The 21,552-nt window shown below is 42.3% G+C and overlaps 1 protein-coding gene across 6 annotated transcripts in view; it reads left to right on the forward strand.

Annotated features, from left to right (window-relative positions):
- The window catches only part of LOC125635959 (gamma-aminobutyric acid receptor subunit alpha-4), a 267,090-nt gene that overhangs the window by 61,975 nt on the left and 183,563 nt on the right, over positions 1 to 21,552 (forward strand). For 2 of the 6 annotated variants that reach the window (XM_048848413.2, XM_048848411.2), the window contains one exon: positions 10,627 to 11,838. The exons of 2 other annotated variants lie outside the window; for them this stretch is intronic. In XM_048848413.2, coding sequence (XP_048704370.1) covers positions 10,627 to 11,160 — 534 coding nt within the window. In that variant the 3' untranslated portion in view covers positions 11,161 to 11,838. 2 more of the 6 variants (XM_075127948.1, XM_048848412.2) reach the window with 2 other exon arrangements.

The following is a 21,552-nucleotide window of genomic DNA, read 5'->3' on the forward strand; positions in this document are numbered from 1 at the left end:
CGCACACTATTCTGGTTTATTGTACAATATTATATAGTGATGGTATAAAATGAAGTGTAATCTGTATGGTGTCTTCAGAAATGTAAATTTTAGTGTGAACAACAGACTCTCTCTCTCTCTCTCTCTGTATACTTAAACTTTTTTCTTAATATTGCAGGAAAATAGTCTAAATACGTGGTTAGCCCATTTTCAGTGGCTAAGACAATTTCAAAACAGGGCTTCATCGTGATTAAAGGATTAGATTGCTCCTGCCCTTATTTGCCTGTTTAGGGAAGTAGCCACCCCTTCATCCCGCCACCCCACCCCAACACCCCTCCTTCTCATAGTGCAATGGGGAAAACTGGGGCTCTTCCCTGCCAAGATCAACTGGATGGGGAGGGAATGGATAGGAGTAGGAAGTAGGAGGAACCCTGGATTCACCTCCTCTTATTCACAAGCAGCAGTAGCTGATTGGGCGCACAGGTGGGGAGTGGGGCAGAATTAAGCTAGCCCATGAAAACAAATGACAGGGCAAATGGGGGCCAGGGGATGAATTGTGACTCTGAGTCATAATTCATTCTTTGCTCTTGGGGCCATGCAGCTGTTTTACAATCTAGCCCATATTGATTGGAGACTTGCTATTCATAACGGGCAAAATTCTCTCCATCCACATAAAACTCAAGTAACCGGACTCTGCAGGTAAAGTGCAGAAAGGGGTGGGGGGTGCTTAAATCCAAAACTCCCAACCTGGGACCAGTGTGCAACTGTTTCTCCACAACTCCTAGCCCGGCCTATCGGCTGGAATAGTGGCTGTACCCCTCTGTGTGCACGATATGTGAGACTAATGGATTCATATAAATGCTGATCAAACCTGTTGCCCACCCACATCGTAGCCTTCCATGCTGATCTGTGCAGGGCTGCCATGGAGACACTATCTGTGGAACATGGAGGAGAATGCAGGCACTCTTATACAGCTGCTTTGCCCCAGTTCTCTCCCCATACAGAGATTATATAGTAAAAAGGGCTTTGGGCTGGCCCTCTGCACTGCAGGTGGATGTCACCCAAGTAGAGCCAAAATGTATGTACTAATAGCTCTGTACATAAGAGATTAATACCAGCTCCCATTTTAAGAACTCCCGTGCTATCCTTTCTGCAAACCAGCACTGTTGGTTTGGACAGCGCTCGTTAGTAAATCACAGCTGTTTTAAGCTTTGCAAGCCTTCAGCTGACATGTGATGTGCACAGGCTGGTATACAGTCAGTTTACAGCGATGTCACAGCAAATGCACATTCCAACTCTTACCGAATGTATAATTTTATTTTAGTTTTCATTTAGATATCTTAAAATCTGCTTGGGATTGTAAGCAACCCTCTTGCAGAGGTATGCAAACTGCACCTCCGTGCTTGCAGCATACATTTTGAATAATGACTTAGCCTTTCCATTTCAAATGGAATCATTAGTGTTTCTTTCAGGAAGTATCATTTCCCCTTCTTTTTACACAGTAATTCAGCCCTTCACTTATTCAAGCTGCAGCACCATAAATAAATAAACAAACAAGGCAATTAGCTAGCAGCCGGCAATGGAAAAGGAGATATTTAAAACCTAAGAGAGATTCTGAAATAAACATATTGCAACTGAACTGGCATATGCTGTGGGCGGCCAGTTACATTGACGTCAATTTCTTGAGGACATATATGAAATTGCAGGGACTGTGTTTTACCTTTTAGATTAGAACATGTAAACTTTTGAGGATAGCAGGTACAGGTGTGTGCATGAAATATACTCTAAAACTAGAACATTTTGCAACCAGAAAATGTCATGGTTACATTATTTGCATTATGAAAAAAAACAATTCTACAATATATCAGCTCATGGTCTTGGTGCTAAAGGGAGAGTTGTTATATTTTTATGATCCTGCAATTTAGCCTTTTCTTTTGTTGATGTTTTGAAAGTTACTGTTGAGCTTTTGTTGTCAGGACTAAAGCAGAGTACACAATTTGAAACACACATATTCGATGAATTAATTTTTTTTTTCTGTTTATGGGAAATCTTCAAGCAGAACACAGTTTCTTCAAATGTATTCCTTATTGGAGTTTATTTGAGGAATATCTTTTAAAAAAACTTTAACCTATAAAATGATCACTGATACTGCAAGTGTGAGCTGTATTGTTTGTGTGATTGGTCAGATCAGTCACATGGCACTGTTTGTGTTCCCTGATTACATAAGCACTTCTGGTGCTAGAACTTGCATGTTTGAAGTTAAAATTTCAGTTTCTGTGAAAACTTGCACATGCAATCTTTGAAATTCAGTTTCCGCATACATGTTGCCAGTAAAGCTTGAGTGCTCTGGTGTTTGCAATCATCAGACACAAAAGGGGTAAGGAGACTTTTTAAAGAATTAATTAATATTAGTAGATATCTCTCTCCCCCCGCCCCCTGATTGTTACATAGATTTGTAAGGCTCGAAGGAACATTGAGATCATTTAGTCTGACCTCCAGAATAACACAGGTCACAGAATTTCCCTGTTACCCTTGTACAGAGCCCATTAACTTGTGTTTAGCTGAAGCATATCTTCCATGAAGGCCACCAATCTTGATATGAAGACATTCAAAGATGGAGAATCCACCTCTTTCCTAGATAGTTTGTTCCAGTGGTTAATCTCCGAATCTGCTGAAAAAAATAAATTGTGCCTGATTTCTAGTTTGAATTTGTCTAGGGTTAACTTCCAGCCATTGACTCTCGTTATGTCTTTCTCTGCTAGAATAAACAGTCCTTCAGTAGCTGGTATTTTCTATCTGTGAAGGTACTTCTACACTGTAGCCTCTGACTTCTTATAGGAACTGTGACCATTGTATTTATTTTTTATCTCAAGATTTCTTTTCTAGATTTGAAAATTGTTTCCTTTTCATTCGGAAAGTCTAACATCTCGAAATAACCGTGCCTTTTTAGGGGTTGTATGTATTTGTGATAGCTAGAAATGTAGACTCAATTTTAGATGGAACAAGGCCTCCCCTAACTTAGATTGCTCTGAACTTGTTGCTTTATTTAGAGCCACCCCTAAATGTTCAAACTTGTCTAGTAGTGATAACAGCTCTTTTCAGCATGTTGTGTTTTTCTTTCATTAAGGATTATGGGCTATATTAGGAAATATTTTAAGTTCTTCTTTATTGTCCTTTCCCACATTTTGGAAGAATCTGTTGGTTCAGTACTCTTCATACAAATGAGACCAGTTTATCCATCAGTTCAACTGTAGCGTGAGTCTGGAGAATCAGTTATTGCTGGCAGACATACAAAATTGTTTTCCCACATTTCAGAAAAATCATTTAGCTGTGTATCATTAATTCCTCCAAGCCACGTAAAGCAGGTTTGCTATGGTAGGTAATCTGTTGACCAAGGGAGAGATTCACAAAGGCACTTAATGACTTTTAGGTATCCAGGAAAGCATGGGATTCACAAAGGCTGTGGTAGGCATCTGGGCTCCTTCTAGAGTGAATGGGGAGAGAGAGGCACCTAAGAATGGAATTTGCTGAAGCCAGCACTCTGAGCAGGGAGCTGCAGAGGAGAGGGGTGTGCCCTAAGCCTCACGCCTCTCAGGGAGTTAGGAGCTTCTGCTTAGGAGGAAAAGGAGAAGCTACGCTGCTTTTAGCCTAGTGGTTAGAGTGCTCACTTAGGATGTGGGAGACCCAGATTCAGTCTTTCCCTTCTGCTTGATGAGAAGAAAGGATTGGAACAGCGATCTCCCACCTCTCAGGTGTGAGTGCCCTAACCACTGGGCAAAGGCATTTTCTGATGTAGGGCTCCCTCAGTCTCTCCTATTGAAGCTGTTACCCTTTGGATAAATAATGATAGGAGCAAGGGGACTGGCTTTTCCACCCTCTGGTGAGGGCCCTACCCACCAGGCTACAGAGTCATTCTTACTCTCTCTCTGGTCCAGTGGCTCCTTATTTATCCAAAGTGCTTCAGCTTCAAAAGGAGAGAGTGAGGAACCCCCCTCCCCGACTATCCCATAGCTCTGCGGTTAAGGCCCTTGCCTGAGAGGTAGGAGTTGCCAGTTCAATTCCTCTGCCTTAGCAGAGGGGGATATTGAACCTGGGTTTCCCACAACCCCTGTGAATGGTCTGACTGAGCTAAAAGTTATATAATCATCACCAACATAACTACAGGCCCCAATCCAGTAGGTGAGCGCTGAACTCCTATTTTCCCTTGCTTTGGGTGTCACGCTGGGGCTTAGACTTCCAGATGCCTCAAGTGAGGCAGCAGTGCGCGTGCCCAGAACCAGAAATATAGGTATCTAGGGAACTTTTACAGCAGAAACTTAGGCACTGGGTGTGTTTAGGCACCAATATGCTTAGGTGGCAGCTGAGTGGGAATTCTTTGAATGTCAGTCCTGCCTAAATGTTGGATATAGGCTCAAGTAGCAGTTGGGGCACCAAAGTCCCTATATGAATCTGGCCCCAAATTATCATGCAGAACACCACAGTAAAGCTGCTGATGTGACATTTGCAACAGCTCTGTTTTTATGTGATTGCTATTTAAATGTATTAAATAGCTAAGATTGGTACAGTGCCTTGAGGGTGCAACATTGAAATGGCAGTCTGTTTTCAAAGTATGGTTATCACTCTGCCAAACATGGCTTTCCTGAATTCCTCATATACTTGCTTGTTTTGGAGCGAGGTGTGTGTGTGTGTGTGTTTAGTCAGACGGACAGGAGTTATCGAGAGTAGTGCCTTCGTTGGTGAGGTCTGCTGCAGTTTGTTCATTAGCGGTGATGGTAAATAGCCACGTGACTTTGGAATTCTAGCTTGTTTGCTCTTAGACCTGTTCATTTCCGCTTCTAAGTCACATTTTAATGTTTTATTTTTTTATGTTAGTTGGATATTAGTTGAAGGAAAGGAATGCTAGTGTATTATATATAGTGGGTTTTGATGTTTTTTTTTTTTATCGCAGTACAGAGATGACATGACATGTAATCATTTGGTAGAGGGATATGTGTTTCACTTAGTGTAATAGCTCAATATTAGATCTTTTCAGTATTTCAATACGTATATTGATTAAAACAAAAAACTGGGGTGAACATCGATTTTTCTGCTGTTTTCAACAAAATAAAAATGTCTAATTGAATATAAAGTAGTTGTTAACTTTCTGCTGCCAAGATGAAATGCATGCTGTGAAAGGGTATATGGAGTACATAAAGAGAAGTTTCCACCCACTTGGCCTTTTAATAGCAGTAATTCTAAATCTGCATGGTTTTTTGCTTCATAACATAATTTGAGGTTGAAAATACTGTATGTGGAGTGCAGTCATTGCCTTTGAAAAGTCAGCATTTGCCAGCAATTACCACAAGTGGCATCTAAGAGAGTACAGTGTGTCAGAATCCTTGGGCCACAATGTGTCAACTTAGAGAATAGGGGCCAGATTCCCTGGTAAATTCCAGCTGCTTTGAGTTGCAACAGTGATACAAAGCAGCTAAACCAGGTTTATCAAGAGCTGGATTTAGAGCTGTTTTACATCACCAAAGGAGTAAGAACATACCAGTGAATCTGAGCCCAGAGTTAAAAATATGAATGTTGTTGTGATAGGGGGATTGGAGGGCAAGGGGGTCCAGTGGTTAGTGCACCTGACTTCTGGCCCCTTGCCCCTCAGTCAGGGTGGTAGTGATATCTGTTGCTGACCTTAGGCCAGTAATCTTCAGCTTTCCACCAGCATCTGGGCTTCAGCCCTTAAAGGGATGTGGTATGGGGACCTGGGCCATCCCTCTCCACTGGGTCCCAATCCAGGGCCCTGTGGAAAGCAACACTGGCCAGGTCCTCTCTGCAGTAAATCCAAGTTCACTTCTCTGGGCTACTTCCTATCAGGAGGCCCTTCAGTTTGGGGCTTGGCCCCTATAGTGCATTCAGTCTCTCAACAACCACAAAAAAGTCCAAGGGCCCTACAGGACCTACTGTTCTCAGAGGGGATGGTGGTTGGAGAAGCACTGTCTGGGGGGCCTTACCTGCTGGGTGGTCCCCTCTCAGGCTCAACTTTCTGTCTAGCTTCCTGGAGAAGCATTCCTCTCTCCTGCAGCCTGTCCATCACCCCTTGCCTGGGCTTCTGAGCCCCCACTTAACCGGCTCCTCCAGGTGGTGCATGCTCAGCAAGCCTGGCCGGACAAGGCTACTTGGTCCCAGTATTGTCTTTTTAACACTTTCGGGCCCTATGCGGGGTTTGTATACCCCATCACATACCCTCCCACTCAGCCACCAAGTTGTGATGTCACAGGGCTGATCCACATCTCCTCTGGCTCATAGAAGAAATTGGCATTTTTGTTTTTCCTGCCTGTGCATTGGGAGACATGGAAGCTATATGGCTGCAGCGTGAGATACCACTGTACGATGGACAGATTGTGGTCTTTCATGGAGTTCAGGAGAGATGCATGGTCTGCTACTAGTCAGAAGGGCTGCCCCCATAAGTAATATCACAGGACATCAACAGCTGATTTTCTCAGTGACTAAGCCAGGGCCTCTTTCTCCAGTGAGTGAGCATGCCACCTCCCAGGGGAACAACTTTCTACTGAGACAGAGGATGGGATGCTCTTCTACACTGAATTCCTGAGACAGCAGTGCCCTGAGCCTGACGTCAACTGCATCCGTTTGCACAATAAATGGTTTTGTGACCTTTGGGTGGAATAGCACCAGTTCCTGGCTCAACTGGTCTTTCAATGCTTTGAATGTCTCATCACAGTTTTTCATCCAACAGATTTATTGGGGCTGTCAAGGTTCCTTCCCCACTCTGAACTCTAGGGTGCAGATGTGGGGACCTGCATGAAAACCCCCCCAAGCTTATTCTTACCAGCTTAGGTTAAAACTTCCCCAGGGTACAAACTATTTTACCTTTTGTCCCTGGACTTTTTTGCTGCCACCACCAAGCGTCTAACAAATATAACAGGGAAAGAGCCCGCTTGGAAATGTCTTTCCCTCCAAAATCCCCCCAAGCCCTACACCCCCTTTCCTGGGGAAGGTTTGATAAAATGAGTTTATTACCCCAGTTTGCATCGGTGAACACAGACCCAAACCCTTGGATCTTAAGAACAATGAAAAAGCAATCAGGCTCTTAAAAGAAGAATTTTAATTAAAGAAAAAGTAAAAGAATCACCTCTGTAAAATCAGGATTCAAAACATGGAGGGCAATCAGATTCAAAACATGGAGAATCCCTCTAGGCAAAACCTCAAGTTACAAAAAGACATAAAAACAGGAATATACATTCCCTCCAGCACAACTTATTTTATTAGCCATTTAAATAAAACAGAATCTAACACATATCTAAGTAGATTGCTTACTGACTTTTTACAGGAGTTCTGACTTGCACTCCTGCTCTGGTCCCGGCAAAAACAACACACAGACAGAGAGAACCCTTTGTTTCCCCCCCCTCCAGCTTTGAAAGTATCTTGTCTCTTCATTGGTCATTTTGGTCAGGTGCCAGCGAGTTTGTCTTAGCTTCTTAACCCTTTACAGGTGAAAGGGTTTTTCCTCTGACCAAGAGGGATTTAAAGGTGTTTACCCTTTCCTTTATATTTATGACAGGGGTACAGAATCCTTTACCAGATCCATCAAAGGGTCAGTAATGGTAGCAAAGGTGGGGGTACTGTCAGAGATTCATCCCCAGAAGTCCCAATAAACAGTGACCTTGCTTCTTGGTGGAGGGGATGGAGCAATCCGCTAGGGCTTGGACTTTGTCCACCAGAGATCGTAATTGTCCCCCTCTCACTGTATACCACAGGTAAGTGACTTATTTGGCAGCCAGGTGGCACTTGATTGGGTTAGCCATCAACACTGCCTCCATAAGAGCTTGTAGTTTGCAATAATGTGCCTTATATGGTTATCCCATCTTCACCGTATACGAAAATACTGTTAATGTAGGTGGCTGTTTATGCCCCATGTGGCCACAGCACTTTATCCATCAATCTCTGAAAGGTGGCAGTGGCCCCAGGAAGCCCAAAAGGCATGTTCTTAAATTGATACCACCAAATTGGATGGAGAAGGCAGTTGTCTCTTTAGACTCGGGCGTCAAGGGTATCTGCCAATACCCTTTCATTAGGTCAAGAGTGTATTATATACTCTGCTGCATCCAGGCTACAAAGTCCATCTCGCCAGACAACAAGTCCACATTGAGGGGTAGTGGTGGACCCTTACTGCTCTGGTTTGGCCCCGGTGCATGGTCCTTTACCAAGGACAGTCCTTCCTCTGGGTCCTTGACATCTCCTAGGAACTCCCCTTGTGGCACCCTTCCTCGGCCACTGTGACCATCTCCTGTTTTCTGAGGTCTTTTGGCCTCGAACCTGCCTCCACTAGGGATGTGACACCCTCGGGATAACCTCTTCCAAAACCACCAGTCACACCCCAGGATGACCAGATAGGCCAGGTCTTTGGCCACTCCAGGATCTTGGTGCAGTTTTGCACAGTTAGTTTCATCTCTCTCATTGCGTAGGGCTGTATATTTCCATTGATGAACTGGAGGTAGATCATAACTCTGTGCTTCCCTCCTGGCCCCCCTGGTTCCCTGACCAGGGTTTGGCTGCAGCCAGAGTCTGTCCGTCCTTGAATGGTCACTCTGTCCACTTGGACTAACGTTTTCCTTGGGCCCCCTCTTCTGAGCCTGGCTGTCTGTGGTCTAGGCCTGCCCATAAATACAATCCATGAATAGGCAGTCTTGCCAAAAATTGCTTTGTTGCCCACAGGCAAAGCAAACCCCTGCAGTTGAAGTCAATCCCATCACTTCTTCTCCCTGTGGAAATGGCCCCTGCGGGCAAAGTCACTCCATTGGGTCCAGATCCCTCCTAACAGAGTGAGGTTGGACTTCTGGGCTCTTTTGAGACCTTTGTATCCTTACCCCTGGGTTTGGGCATCCCAGTTCCCAGGGAACCTTTGGCTGGATTCGGAGGTCAGTAATATATATGCCCTGGGGTCATGCCGGTGTTACTTCGGGCATTTTTGCTTTGGACCCGAGGGATCTGAGAGAGTTCTCTGCCAGGGCAATGACCTCTGTGAGAATTTCAGGATGTTGCCTTCTAATCCATGTACACCCCCCGTAGAGAGGATCTGTGCGCCCTGTTCCATGCCTACCTTCTGTGGCACCTGTGCAACCCTCTGGCACCACCAGCAATGTTCTTTCAGACTCTGGGCAATGGCCCAGGGCTGAGTCCCAATCAAGAATTCCTCCTGACAGAACCACTGGTGGTAGGTTTGGGGAGAGGTTCAGGCACCCAGAATTACTGCCCTGACTTGAGTGTTATCCTGGGTGGCTACCACATCAAAGACCCATTATTCAGCCTGGACCAGGCCTGACAAGTGGAGGGCCAATAGGTTGGCCCAGCTTTCCACTGGCCACGGAGTCATGTCAGTGACTCTCTTGAATGTGACGAGGAATGCCTCTGGGTCATCTGTGTGCCCCATCTTTGTCAGTTTCACCAGGATGGATGGCATTAGGGTGGCACCTCCCCCTGCCCTGGTGAGACTTGCTGCTGCCCCAAGTGGCTGTATGAGTGTAATCATCTGCTTGATGAGCTGCTGCTGTGTCCCCATTTCTTTAATCAGCTGCTGTTGCTGGGAAGAGAGTGCTGGAGCCATTAGCTCTGCTACTGCTGTTGCTGGGCTACCTGTTAATGGTTTTCCAGGGCCCACTTCAGCAACTTCTCAAAATCTATTTGTGCCTTCCATCTCCCCCTCTTTTCTGGCCTACTTTCAGGTCTGGGACACTATGCTCCCCACATTCTCTTCCATGTGTGATGGGGGCTCAGAGGTCAGGGTGGCCTAGTGGTTAGCACGCCCGACTTCTGCCCCCAGGCCTCCCTGTCAGGGTGGTAGCGATATCTGTTCCTGACCTTAAATCCAGGAATCTTCAGCTTTCCTCCTACATCTGGGCCTTGGCTCTAAAGGGGTGTGGTAGTGGGACCTGAGCCCTCCCTCTCCACCGGGCAGCAACAGCAGCAGGATCCTCTCTGTAGTAAGTCCAGGTTCACTTCCCTGGGCTACTTCCTGCCAACAGGGCTTTTCTGTTTGGGGCATGGCTCCTACAGGCCAAACAGTCAGTCTCTCTCAACCGGCCCCCCCCCGGCCCCCCCAAAAGTCCAAAGGAGCAGGGCCCTGGGGTAGATGGAGAAGGCAATGTGTGGGGGCCTTACCTGCTCTGTGGTCCACACTCAGGCTCAACCTTCTGTCTAGCTTCCTGGAGAAGCATTCCTCTCTCCTGCAGCCTGTCCACGACCCTTTGCCTGCGCTTCTGAACTCTCATTTAGCGTGGGCCAAGTATTTGTCTTTTAAGTCCTTGAGGCTCAGTATGGGCTTTTTGTGCCCAATCACAGCCCCAAAAGGGAGAAAAACAAGCTAAGAGTCCTTAGATTAATGGTATCAAGTTTAAATTGATGTCACTTGATGCTGGTAGTTTCGGATTTGGTCATGTCGATATTATAGCTACTAGGAGATTTCTTGTTCATAGTTTTGGGTTTTTTTAAAGTTCATATTCATGAGCAGATGGTATCTTTGAACTTCAGGATCAAGCTAACTTTGATATGAATGAGTATTAGCATGATAGGGCTTGTTTAAAAAGTTCCCATCACTTCTATTTGTGTCTATTTTAAAAATGACTAATATTATTTCTTGTAACTTTGCAGACTACAGATGCCAATTCAAATGTGAGGAAAAGAACAAATGCCATGGCACAGTCAGAAGCCGATGGTGGGAACCGAACTGACACAGCAAACAGTTCCACCCAACCTTCTGGGGTAACTCAGGGGTCTTCTGACATTACACCCCAGTCTCTTTCAGCATCAAGTCCAAACCCGTTCAGTCGCCTCAGTGTATCAGAAACATTGTCTTCTGCAAGAGCTACTCCTCCAGCTCCTCCCTCCACCCCAATTTTAACTGGATGCATAACCCAGCATATCACAGCTGGATCCCCATCTATTCATCATTTACTTGGATCTAGACTGGAGCAGATTCAGACCACAGCTAATACGGTGGGAGCATCTGTAAAGCCGTCTGCTATCTCTCCGTCTCCTGCTCCCCCTGCTTCCAGCTCTGGCACTAGTAAGATAGACAAATATGCACGCATTCTATTTCCTGTCACATTTGGAGCATTTAACATGGTCTACTGGGTAGTGTATCTATCCAAGGACACCATGGAAAAATCAGAAAGTCTAATGTAGTTTTGCTGCTATGTAGTAGTTTCCTTAATTATTATAACACATTTGTTGCAGGGTTCCTTCTTTTAAAACATTTTTTTCTTAAAAAAGAGACCATTAATTCTTATTTTACAAGGCTCTGTGCTAGGTTCCAGCCGCAATGAACAAGTTTATTGGGACAATTAACTAACTCATCGCTGAGTGAAGGGTAAGAAAATTGACTTATCTCCCCCAAATGGGTACGCAGAACTTGCCATGGGGGGCAGGGAAGGAGAGGAACAGTGATGGGAAGCAAATAGAATGCAGACACACACTATTTATGCAGTGTAACATGCACTGACTTTTAGTAGTATGCCCTAATGATTATTACGAATCCCTGAGGCCCCCAGCACCACTGCCAAGGTCCAGCAATGCATTTTCCACTATGACTTGCAGTGACTGTTTTGTGGATATTTTTAAATGCTGCCAGAAAGGGACTTTTCCCTGCTAGATTAAAGCTGATGAAAGAAATAATGAGTAGTGACAGAAGAAAACAGAGGGAGTCCTACTGGTGGAGGGTTGGTGGGCGGGAGAGGGGGTGAGAGGAGCACTGTAGAAAAGAGTTAGGCAAAGGAGTTGGAGAACTCCATATATTTTTACTAAGCAGTATTTTGTGCCGCTACGTAGAAAATTCTCTCTGAATTAAAGGATGAGTGAATCTTGTGGAGTCTGAGATTTTATGAACCTCTGGAACTAATTCTTTTGGGTTTGCAAAACCAACTTAATAGCCTGATCCTTCTTTCATTTACACCATATTTAACTTAAGTGTAGTTATTCCTAATTTACAACTGTGTAAGACAGAGAAGAAACAGGCCCATGATGCTTAAATTTTGCTTAGAATTCTTCCTTCTCTGGTGCCTTTCCCCTGTTTTGTTTTTCACTGTCTGCTCTCCTCCTTTTTTCACCATTATTTTCCCTTTTGCACTGTTTCTTGTAGCCTTCCCTAACCAGAATGCATACCCAATAGTGTTTGAGTTCAAGTGGCTTTAAAATGGCAAAATGAGTTTGCCCATTCTTTCTATGGTTACGGGTACAGTACAATTGTAAGGAAGGGAAGTCAGTTCCTTTGGGAAGTAGTCATGTCACATAAATAAGAGGAATACTTTTCTAGATGGGGTAAGGTGCTTTTCCTCTCACCCCAGCCTGTTTTAAAATTGCTCAATAGCAGTAAAGTGCTCTCCTGAATGGTTGGAGTTAAGATGTGCAGGCAGGTAAGTATTTGGAGTTCTTGGATGAAGTGAACTGTTTAAATCTACCAGAGGTCTTGTTTATCAATTTCCTTTCTACCATACTGGGTAGACGATACGCTGATTTTAAAAAAAATTGCTTGTACAAACTTCACCTGGGTAGCTAAATTAACTTCTCTTCAATGTATAGACTTAACAGACGTATTGGAGCATGAGCTTTCGTGGGTGAATACCCACTTCGTCGGATGCATGGATGCATCCGACGAAGTGGGTATTCACCCACGAAAGCTCATGCTCCAATACATCCGTTAGTCTATAAGGTGCCACAGGACTCTTAGTCTTGATCTGTAAAAGCAGCAAACACGGCTACCCCTCTGATACATCTCTGCAATTGACTACCAAAAATAATAGTCTGGATTCTCAGCTATGCTCCGGCATATGTGGGGATATGCTTGGGTGGATTAGTCCCCAGCTGGAATAGAGTAACATAACTGACTCCTAAGCCACTCCTTTAGGAGCCCCTAGCATACGGGATATGTTAGGGGCGGAAGGGGTATTGCCAACACTTTACTGCGCTCTGGCAATGACCAGCTGACAGATGGACCTTTGGGGGCCACAGCCAGCTTGAGTAGTTTAGAACGTTCAAGAGGCTGCCCTAAACTATTCTGGGATCAGAGTCAGTGTAAAAATGCCCCAGAATGAGGAAACGACAACTGGGATCTTTGCAGCCCTTCTTCCCACCTCTATCTCATGGACACAGGCTTTAGCTGAGAATCTGACAGTGTAGTTTAAAATAAGGAGTACTTGTGGCACCTTAGAGACTAACCAATTTATTTGAGCATAAGCTTTCGTGACCTACAGCTCAAATAAATTTGTTAGTTTTTAAGGTGCAACAAGTACTCCTTTTCTTTTTGCGAATACAGACTAACATAGCTGCTACTCTGAAATCTGTAGTTTAAAAGACTTTAGAGACCATGAGAGGTAAGAACATAAGAGCTACCAGACTGGGTCAGACTATGGTCCATCTTACCCAATATCTTGTTTCCAACTGTGGCCCATTCCAGAATTTCATGGGGATTATGGAATGATCGAATGATCTCCCAGGTTTTGGTTGTCAGAGGTTTAGGGTAACCCCAAGCATGGAGTTTAATCCTGCATGTAGTATGCGTTTCAGTTCATCAGGTTGTGTTACATTAGACTGCACGGAAATTGACTTATGTGAGTTTATTATGATGTAACATATAAGAATTTTCTTTAATTTTTTGTTTCACTGGTTTTGCCAAGCAGCCAGATGCCGTCATTTACATTTTGCTTCTTTACATCTACCAAAAGGCCTAATACGATTTTTTATTGTATAACAAGTGTAAGATTGCCACACTTCTTAAAATACCACAGTAGCTGCCGTCGCACAAAATTACAAATGCAGCATGTGCACTAATTAGCTGTCTGAAGCCGTTCTGAATCCTTGGATGTATCTCTGGGCATGGTAGCCTTTGCTCCCTAATTTAGTCACAGTGTCATAATCACACTATCGCCCACGGGCACAAGCCATAATCGATTTATCAGGTTAAACTAAGAGATAACAAAAAACTACACAAATACTAAAATTTCTAGCATGATGAACAATGTAATTTTGGTTTGTTTGGAAACTGCAGCATTTGCTCTGAAAGCTACTAAAAATGAGCTTTGCTTTCCACTATGATGAGGAGAGAAATTATCTTCATTTCTCATGCACAGCTTTAAACAAGTCACTGGAAACAGCTGTCTTCCTTTTCCTCCCACCTCCCTATGTTGGATGTATAATAAGCACATTGTTCAGCAGGACCATATGTTGGTTCAGGCTAGTTGACCAAGATGATTTGAATATGTATCTTAGATTCCCTGCCAATTCCTACTCTGGTTTGATAAAACCTGCAACACAACCATAGAAAATTAACAAACTTACAAACATTCAGTTCCAACCTTCTGGGGGAGAGAATATTTTGGAGGAGAATGTTTAGGAGTTTCTCAGAAAAGTGGGTTTTGGTTTTTTGTTTTTGTTTTTTAATCTGTCAGAGTACTACTTAAGCACCTGCCAACATCTGCATGGTTGCATTCAAAATGAGATACGACAATCTCATCGTGAGGCTAGGAATAATTTGTAATGCTGCACTATGTTTTTGTGTTAAGGCATATGAAGAAATTACCATAACTAGCTTTCCAAATTGCATAAGGACAATGTAAAGGGAAAGTTGTTAATGGAGGTTTTTTTTGTTACTTCTTAATTTTATAGCAGAGAAATCAGAAACAGCAGAGAGGCTGCAGTGTAGTCAATATTAGCATGTTATGAACCATCTGCAGTTCAGAGGCACACAAAAAACCCAAAAAGAAACACACCAAAGATATGCTAGGAGTCTTTGGCTATAGGTTCAAAATTGGCAGCTTAAATTGTATGCCCCAAAATTTCTTATAATTTCAGCGATCAGTTAAACAATGCCCTCTTCTGCTTTTTTTTTAAAGTAATACTACAATGATTTAAAAACAATCAACCAATCTGATTTATAAAATCCAGTTTATAAATCGTAAATAAGGTGGTGATAGTTTAAAAAAAAATCAGAATATTAGAAACCTAGGGCCGGTCTACACTACAGAGTTAGATTGGCTTAACTACATTGCTCAGGGCTGTGAAAGAATTCTTCCGTTGCCCTAGCTACCATCTCTTGGAGAGATTGCGGCTGTACTGTTGTTACCTTTTAGTGTTGATGTACTCCAGGTGAAATCTTTACCAACTGCGACCTGCTAAGAGACTGTCCACAGACATTCATAAGGTGGGTGAGGTAATATTTTTTTATTGGACCAACTTCTCGAAAGAGACAAGCTTTTGAGCTACACCATGCTCTTCTTCAGGTCTGGGAAAGGTACTCAGTATCACAGCTAAATATAAGGTAGAACAGATTGTTTAGTAGTTAACACACATTGGAAGGGACCATTCAAAGTGAAGTTTCCTGTTAACACCCTTTGCAGTCCTGGGACAAAAAAGGGGGGTTAGTGGGTTACGGATTGTTGTAATGAGCCATAAATCCAGTGTCTTTATTAAGACCATGATTATTAGTGTCTAACAAATTTTATGAATGTAAGTGCCCAGGCTCGTCTTTTGAAGGTGTTGTGCAGGTTTCCTTTGAGGATGAGGACTGAGAAATCAGATATAGAATGATCATTTTGTGAAAAGTGTTTGCCCAAGGGCTACAACACTGCATATACATTGAGGTTAATAGCAAAACTCCCATTGATTTCAGTGATGCAGGTACAGACCCCTAAAAGTGGGCACCTGGCCAAAAGACCAGTAGAATCTCAGTTCACCCACAATGCTCATCCACAGTGATCACACTTCATCATGTAGTCATCTGTCATCATTGTCAGAAATCCATCGGACCCTGTGGTGGTTATTATTACCAGGTTTCACTGCAATACTAAATTGAGAATAACATAGCAGTAGAATATTAAAATAAGGTATACAACAGTTGGAGATGTAAGCCTAGCACCCGTCCTTCACTGTGATTCATCTGGGTGGATTGCAGCATCCTTGGATCACAAACAGGGATGGGGCCTTTGTCTGTTACTCCTTCTCCTGTATATGCTCTTTGTGTATTAACATTCTTTGAGGGTGTCAGCAAGTATGTGGACAAAGGTGATCTAGTTGATATAGTGTAGTTAGACTTTCAGAAAGCCTTTGCCGTGGCCCCACACCAAAGGCTTGTAAGCAGTCCTAGGATAAGAAGGAAGTTTGTCTAAGGGATCAGTAGCTGGTTAAACAATAGGAAACAAAGGGTTGGAATTTATGGTCAGTTTTCACAATGGAAAAGGTAAATAGAGGGGTCTCCAAGGATCTGTACTGGGACCAGTGCTGTTCAACATTCATAAATGATCTGGAAAAGGTGTGGCAAAGCAAGGTGGCAAAGTTTGCAGATGATCAAAATTTCTCAAGATCGTGAAGTCCAAAGATGACTAAGAATTACAAAGGGATCTCACAAAACTGTGTGACTGGGCAACAAAATGGCAGATGAAATTCAATGCTGATAAAGGCAAAATAATGTACATTGGAAAAATAATCCCTACTATACATACAAAATGATGGCATTTAAATTAGCTGTTACCACTCAAGAAAGAAATCTTGGAGTTATTGTGGCTAGTCCCCTGACATTTGTTCACTGTGCAGTGGCAGTCAAAAAAGATAACAGAATATTAGGAATCATTAGGAAATGGATAGACAGAAAATATCATCATGCCTCTATATAAATCTCTGGTATGCCCACACATTGAATACTGTGGGTAGTTCTGATCACCCCACCTCAAAAAAGATATATTAGAATCGGAAAAAGTATAGAGAAGAGCAACAAAAATGATTAGGGTTATGGAATAGCCTTCCATAAGAGAAGAGATTAAAAAGACTGGGACTGTTTCGTTTAGAAAAGAGACGACTAAGGGAGGGATATGATCGAGGTCTCTAAAATCATGACGGGTGTGGAGAAAGTGAATAAGGAAGTGTTATTTACACCTTCACATAACACAAGAACCAGGGGTCACGCAGTGAAATTACTAGACAACAGGTTTAAAACAAAGATAAAGCAGTGCTTCCTCACACAATGCAGAGTCAACCTGTGGATGTTGTAAAGGCCAAAAGTATAACTGAGTTTAAAAAAGAATTAGATAGGTTGGTGGAAGATAGGGCTATCAATGGCTCTTAGCCAAGCTGGTCAGGGATGCAACCCCATGCTCTAGGTGTCTCTAAACCTATACCTGCTGGATTGGAGGACAAGGGGATGGATCACTTGATAATTGTCCTATTCTGTTTGTTCCCTCTGAAGCATCTGGCACTGGCCACTGCCAGACGACAGGATACTAGACTAGATGGACCATTGTTCTGACCCAGTGAGGACATTCTTATGTTCTTAACTAACATGATTGTAAATCTTAATGAATGGGGATTAAAAACCAAGTAGCAATTGTAGTGCAGACAAACCTAAATAAAGGCTAATGCCTTGGAACACCTTGTAATAATACAGAACAAGCAATGACAATTATAATCAAGACTTTCATAGTATTTCTAAACTCTTAAATTATGTAGCAATAATTTATTCAGATCATTTGGGAAGGGAAAGATTAAGATGTACCTTCGCTTTATAATCTTGTTACAAATAAGTTAACAATGCAAGAAGTGGGACAGCACCAACTCACTGAAGTAGAAAGAACTTAATGCAAAATTTGTATTTAACAAGTGACAGTTAAATAGAACAAATGAACGTACACGTCAGAGGTTTCTAAAAAAATGCTAAAAACTATGCAAAGGTAAAGCAATTAAATGACAATAGCATGACTCCTCCCTCAAAAACACAACTTTCTTTTACTTCCACTGGTTTTGCACTGGTGTAACTCCACTGATTTCAGTGTAAGTCACTTCTGATTATATTGGTATAAGAACTTGATCCAAAGCCCACATAGGTCAGTGGGAATCTTTCCACTGATTCCAATGGGCTTTAGATCAGGCCTTAAGTAAGAGGAGAATCAGGCACATAGCCTCTCTCACAAGGAGAAAGCTGCCATCTTTTGGAAAGTTCTGATAGACCTTCGTGGTTAGCTTTCAGAATAAAAACAGAACTTTCTTAGCTTATGCTTTTTTAATTTATTTAAAAAAAACAAATTCCATTTCAAACTGTTCTGTGTAATGCAGACTTTTTGAAAGCAAGCCTCTTCTTCACATTCCATGTGCATGCTTAGCTAAAGTGAAGTACTGAGCACCTTGATTAAAAGCTCCCTGCAGTGCTTAAAGGTAGAGAATGGAAAAATGCAATTCTTTTAAAAATAAGTGAGGCCTGCAAAACATGGTTTGTTTTCACCGTTGAATTAACAGAGGTGATGGATATACCTTTTAAAATCTTTGTTGTTGTTGTTTTGCTTTGTAATGTATAATTTAAAGTACTGAGAGATTTCTCTTGGACTTTCTAATCTTTTGTATATTACTTCATTAGAAATGATTCCAAAGCAAATCAGTCAACTAAAAAGTCAACCTCACTGTAAAAAAAAAAGGAGTACTTGTGGCACCTTAGAGACTAACCAATTTATTTGAGCATAAGCTTTCGTGAGCTACAGCTCACTTCATCGGATAACTGCATCCGATGAAATGAGCTGTAGCTCACGAAAGCTCATGCTCAAATAAATTGGTTAGTCTCTAAGGTGCCACAAGTACTCCTTTTCTTTTTGCGAATACAGACTAACACGGCTGTTACTCTGAAACCTCACTGTAATTTGCTCAGATTTTTTAATTCAAATTCTATTCTAATTTCCTGTACAACAGAGAAAGCCATACAACTTCTTTAAATAAATAAAGAAAAAAAGGCAACTGGAATCTCAGATTCTGTGAACTAAGCCTTAGCGAAGTATTCAAATCTAGTCAAGAATTACTGAAAGGTTTCACTAAAGGGCAGCATAAGTCCAGTATTAAAAAATGTTAACATGATCAAGACTCAATGTAGTACATCAGTATACTGTTGAACATTGAAAAAAATGTTCAAATATTATATTTACTGAATTGTAAAGGAGACATTATGAAGGTGTACTTCAAAGCAAGCCAACCTAAATTTGAAAGGGTTTCTGCATGGATGAAAAGAATATAAAAGCTCAGTATATGTTGTTGTTATTGTCTGTGCAATTTTATTTTCAAAATCAAACAAAGATACTTAGGTAAGAGAAATAATATATTGTACTATTACAATTAACCTTTGACTAATACATAGCTTTAGTTTGATTTTTGGCTGCTGCTGATCTACTTCAGCATGCTTGCTCTGCATTTTAATAAAAGCTGTATCCATATTGTCTGTTAGAGTGAATACCACAACTCACTGTTATTCTATAAAAAACAGACATAACAGATTATCAGAGAGTATTTATTTTTGTAAAATCAATATTATTTACATGCCTGGTTTTGCCGTTTAAAAAAAAGAGCTTGACTGGAGATTGATAGAAGAAGCATAAATCTACATGAAATACCCAGTTGGGGTTCTCAGAACAATACTTTCCAAGCTATGTGAAACTGAACCCTGCCTGGCCTTGCCGCTAATGATGACGGCTCATCTTCCTGTTCTGCGAGGATGTAACGGTGGAGCGCTCAGAAGTCAGGAATGTTTACTTTTTACCTGCATTTCATCTAAAGCGCTTTCAAAGCATGAGATTGTTTGGCTGAACCTCATCGCTACAAATTAATGTCAAAGTCTGCTTTGCCGTTGCAAGTTTGAAAAGCTTCCTTTATGTTAGAATTCATCTAATCATCAAAGGAACCATGAGTAATGAATGCATGTTCAAGAGAAAAAGAATGATTTATGTGCTTCATTGTTAACTTAGATGACAGACGTTGTTTGAGATTTAAAACATTTCAGATAACCATGCAGGTAACCATAGTTGTTCTGGAATTTACATGAAAAATGCAGTTTTGTTACATAGTAATTACATACATGCCTTTCCAGATCATATACCACTTATACTTTTCATGGAGCTGGGGCAAACTCTTGCTCTTGCAAATTTCAGCCATGCCTGGTGGGGATGGGGGTGGTATATGTGGCCGAGTAGCGATAGTTTTGTAGCGGGTCCCTGAGTTTCCCTGTCAGCAGCCTAGCTCAGGGATTCTGGGAGGAAAATGCTCCTAACTGGACCTCACAGGTGCTACAAAAAGCATCATCATATAGCTCTTCCCTTCACCTTTCTTGTCACATGCCTCAGAACGCCACACAGGAGACCACAGGCATAACAAGGTCTCAGGCTGGTAGGCCATATGTACTTGGTGCACAAATGTCTGCATTAGCCACTCCCTCTGTCTGACACACAAGGGAATTCGACTGCAATCCTGATCGGCTGCTGCGTGGGTGTGCTCAGGGGGTGGGATGTACTCTTTGCTCCCTCCAACACATGCAGTGCGAATAAGGCAGCACTTTGTGCCCCAAAAAGTAAAATATAATTGTATAAAAATGTATTTACTGGGACAGTGGCTAAAGCAGACTGAAACTAGAAGGGAAGCTCTCCGCACACAAGCCAAGGGCAAGAGGGAGCAGTGAGGGAGTGTCACTTGCCTAAGCTGGGGTAAGAAAAGAGAGCTTGCTCTGTACTTTTAGCAGAGGATGGGGAGCTGTAGTACCCCTGCCTCTCTTTACTGTGACTCCTGCTCTGAGGCCGTCTTATGAGACATAGAGGGCCTGGCACGTTGGTTTTCTCCTGTTGCCAGTGAAGTCAATGGAAATGCTTCTTCACTGTCAGTCTGAGAAAAATCAAGCCTAGATTTTGTACCTAGGAAAAAGATTTTAGAATAAAAGTTGCGGGTTGGTAAGTAAGAAAACATTTTAATATAATCTACTGGCAAAGCTCACCGAGGTAGCTTTTTCCAGTCAAAGCAGTGGCAATATACCTAGAGGCTTTACTGTCTCTGGTGCTTCCTTTTGATTGGTGTGGTGATTCTGTGCACTTAAAACAACTAAAGGACCAAAAATCATATCCCAGGAGCCCAGGACTCATGAAAGTGCATAAATCAACCAGGCTGTGTGTGGGCGAGGGGGAGAATGTGGCTACGGAAGCAGAATTCAGTTTCTGGCTTCCAAAGAGTTATTTTAAGAAATGTTATTTTGTGAGGAGTTTGGGCAGGAGACAGCTTGCAAACAAATTTTTTTTATGAATTATGAGAAAACAAATATGGAAAATATCTTGGCAAGTGCCCTTTTTAAAACATTTTTTCTGTTCATTGAATACACCCTTTCTAGCTCATTAGAGGAGGTCAGGAAGGATTAAGAGGTAGGATAAAAGTCAATTATTTAAACATTATTATTCTGCTTAATTTTGAAGCATTTCTCAGCCTAGAACAAAGAGTGGCTTTTTAAAGTTTCTTAGCACTCCAGACCCTGATAATTCTTTAAACAGTGCAGGTTGGTGCCTTGATCATTAAACATACTCATTATATTAAGAAAGCTAAATCCAGAGGTTTTTGTTTGAGCTTTAATTTAAAAAGTTAAATGAGAAAGATTTAAAAATTAGCACAGCCATCAGCTCTGAACACCCAAAAGAAGGCTTGGCTGTGTGAATTGGGTAACCAGGCTCCTATCTCCAACCTGCATGTCTGCTGTCCAGAGGCCAGCACTGGAGGGAGTGCAAAAATAAACTACATTTAAAAAAAAAA

Source organism: Caretta caretta, chromosome 4 (genome assembly GCF_965140235.1).
Source record: "Caretta caretta isolate rCarCar2 chromosome 4, rCarCar1.hap1, whole genome shotgun sequence".
In the NCBI taxonomy this organism is placed as follows: domain Eukaryota; kingdom Metazoa; phylum Chordata; order Testudines; family Cheloniidae; genus Caretta; species Caretta caretta.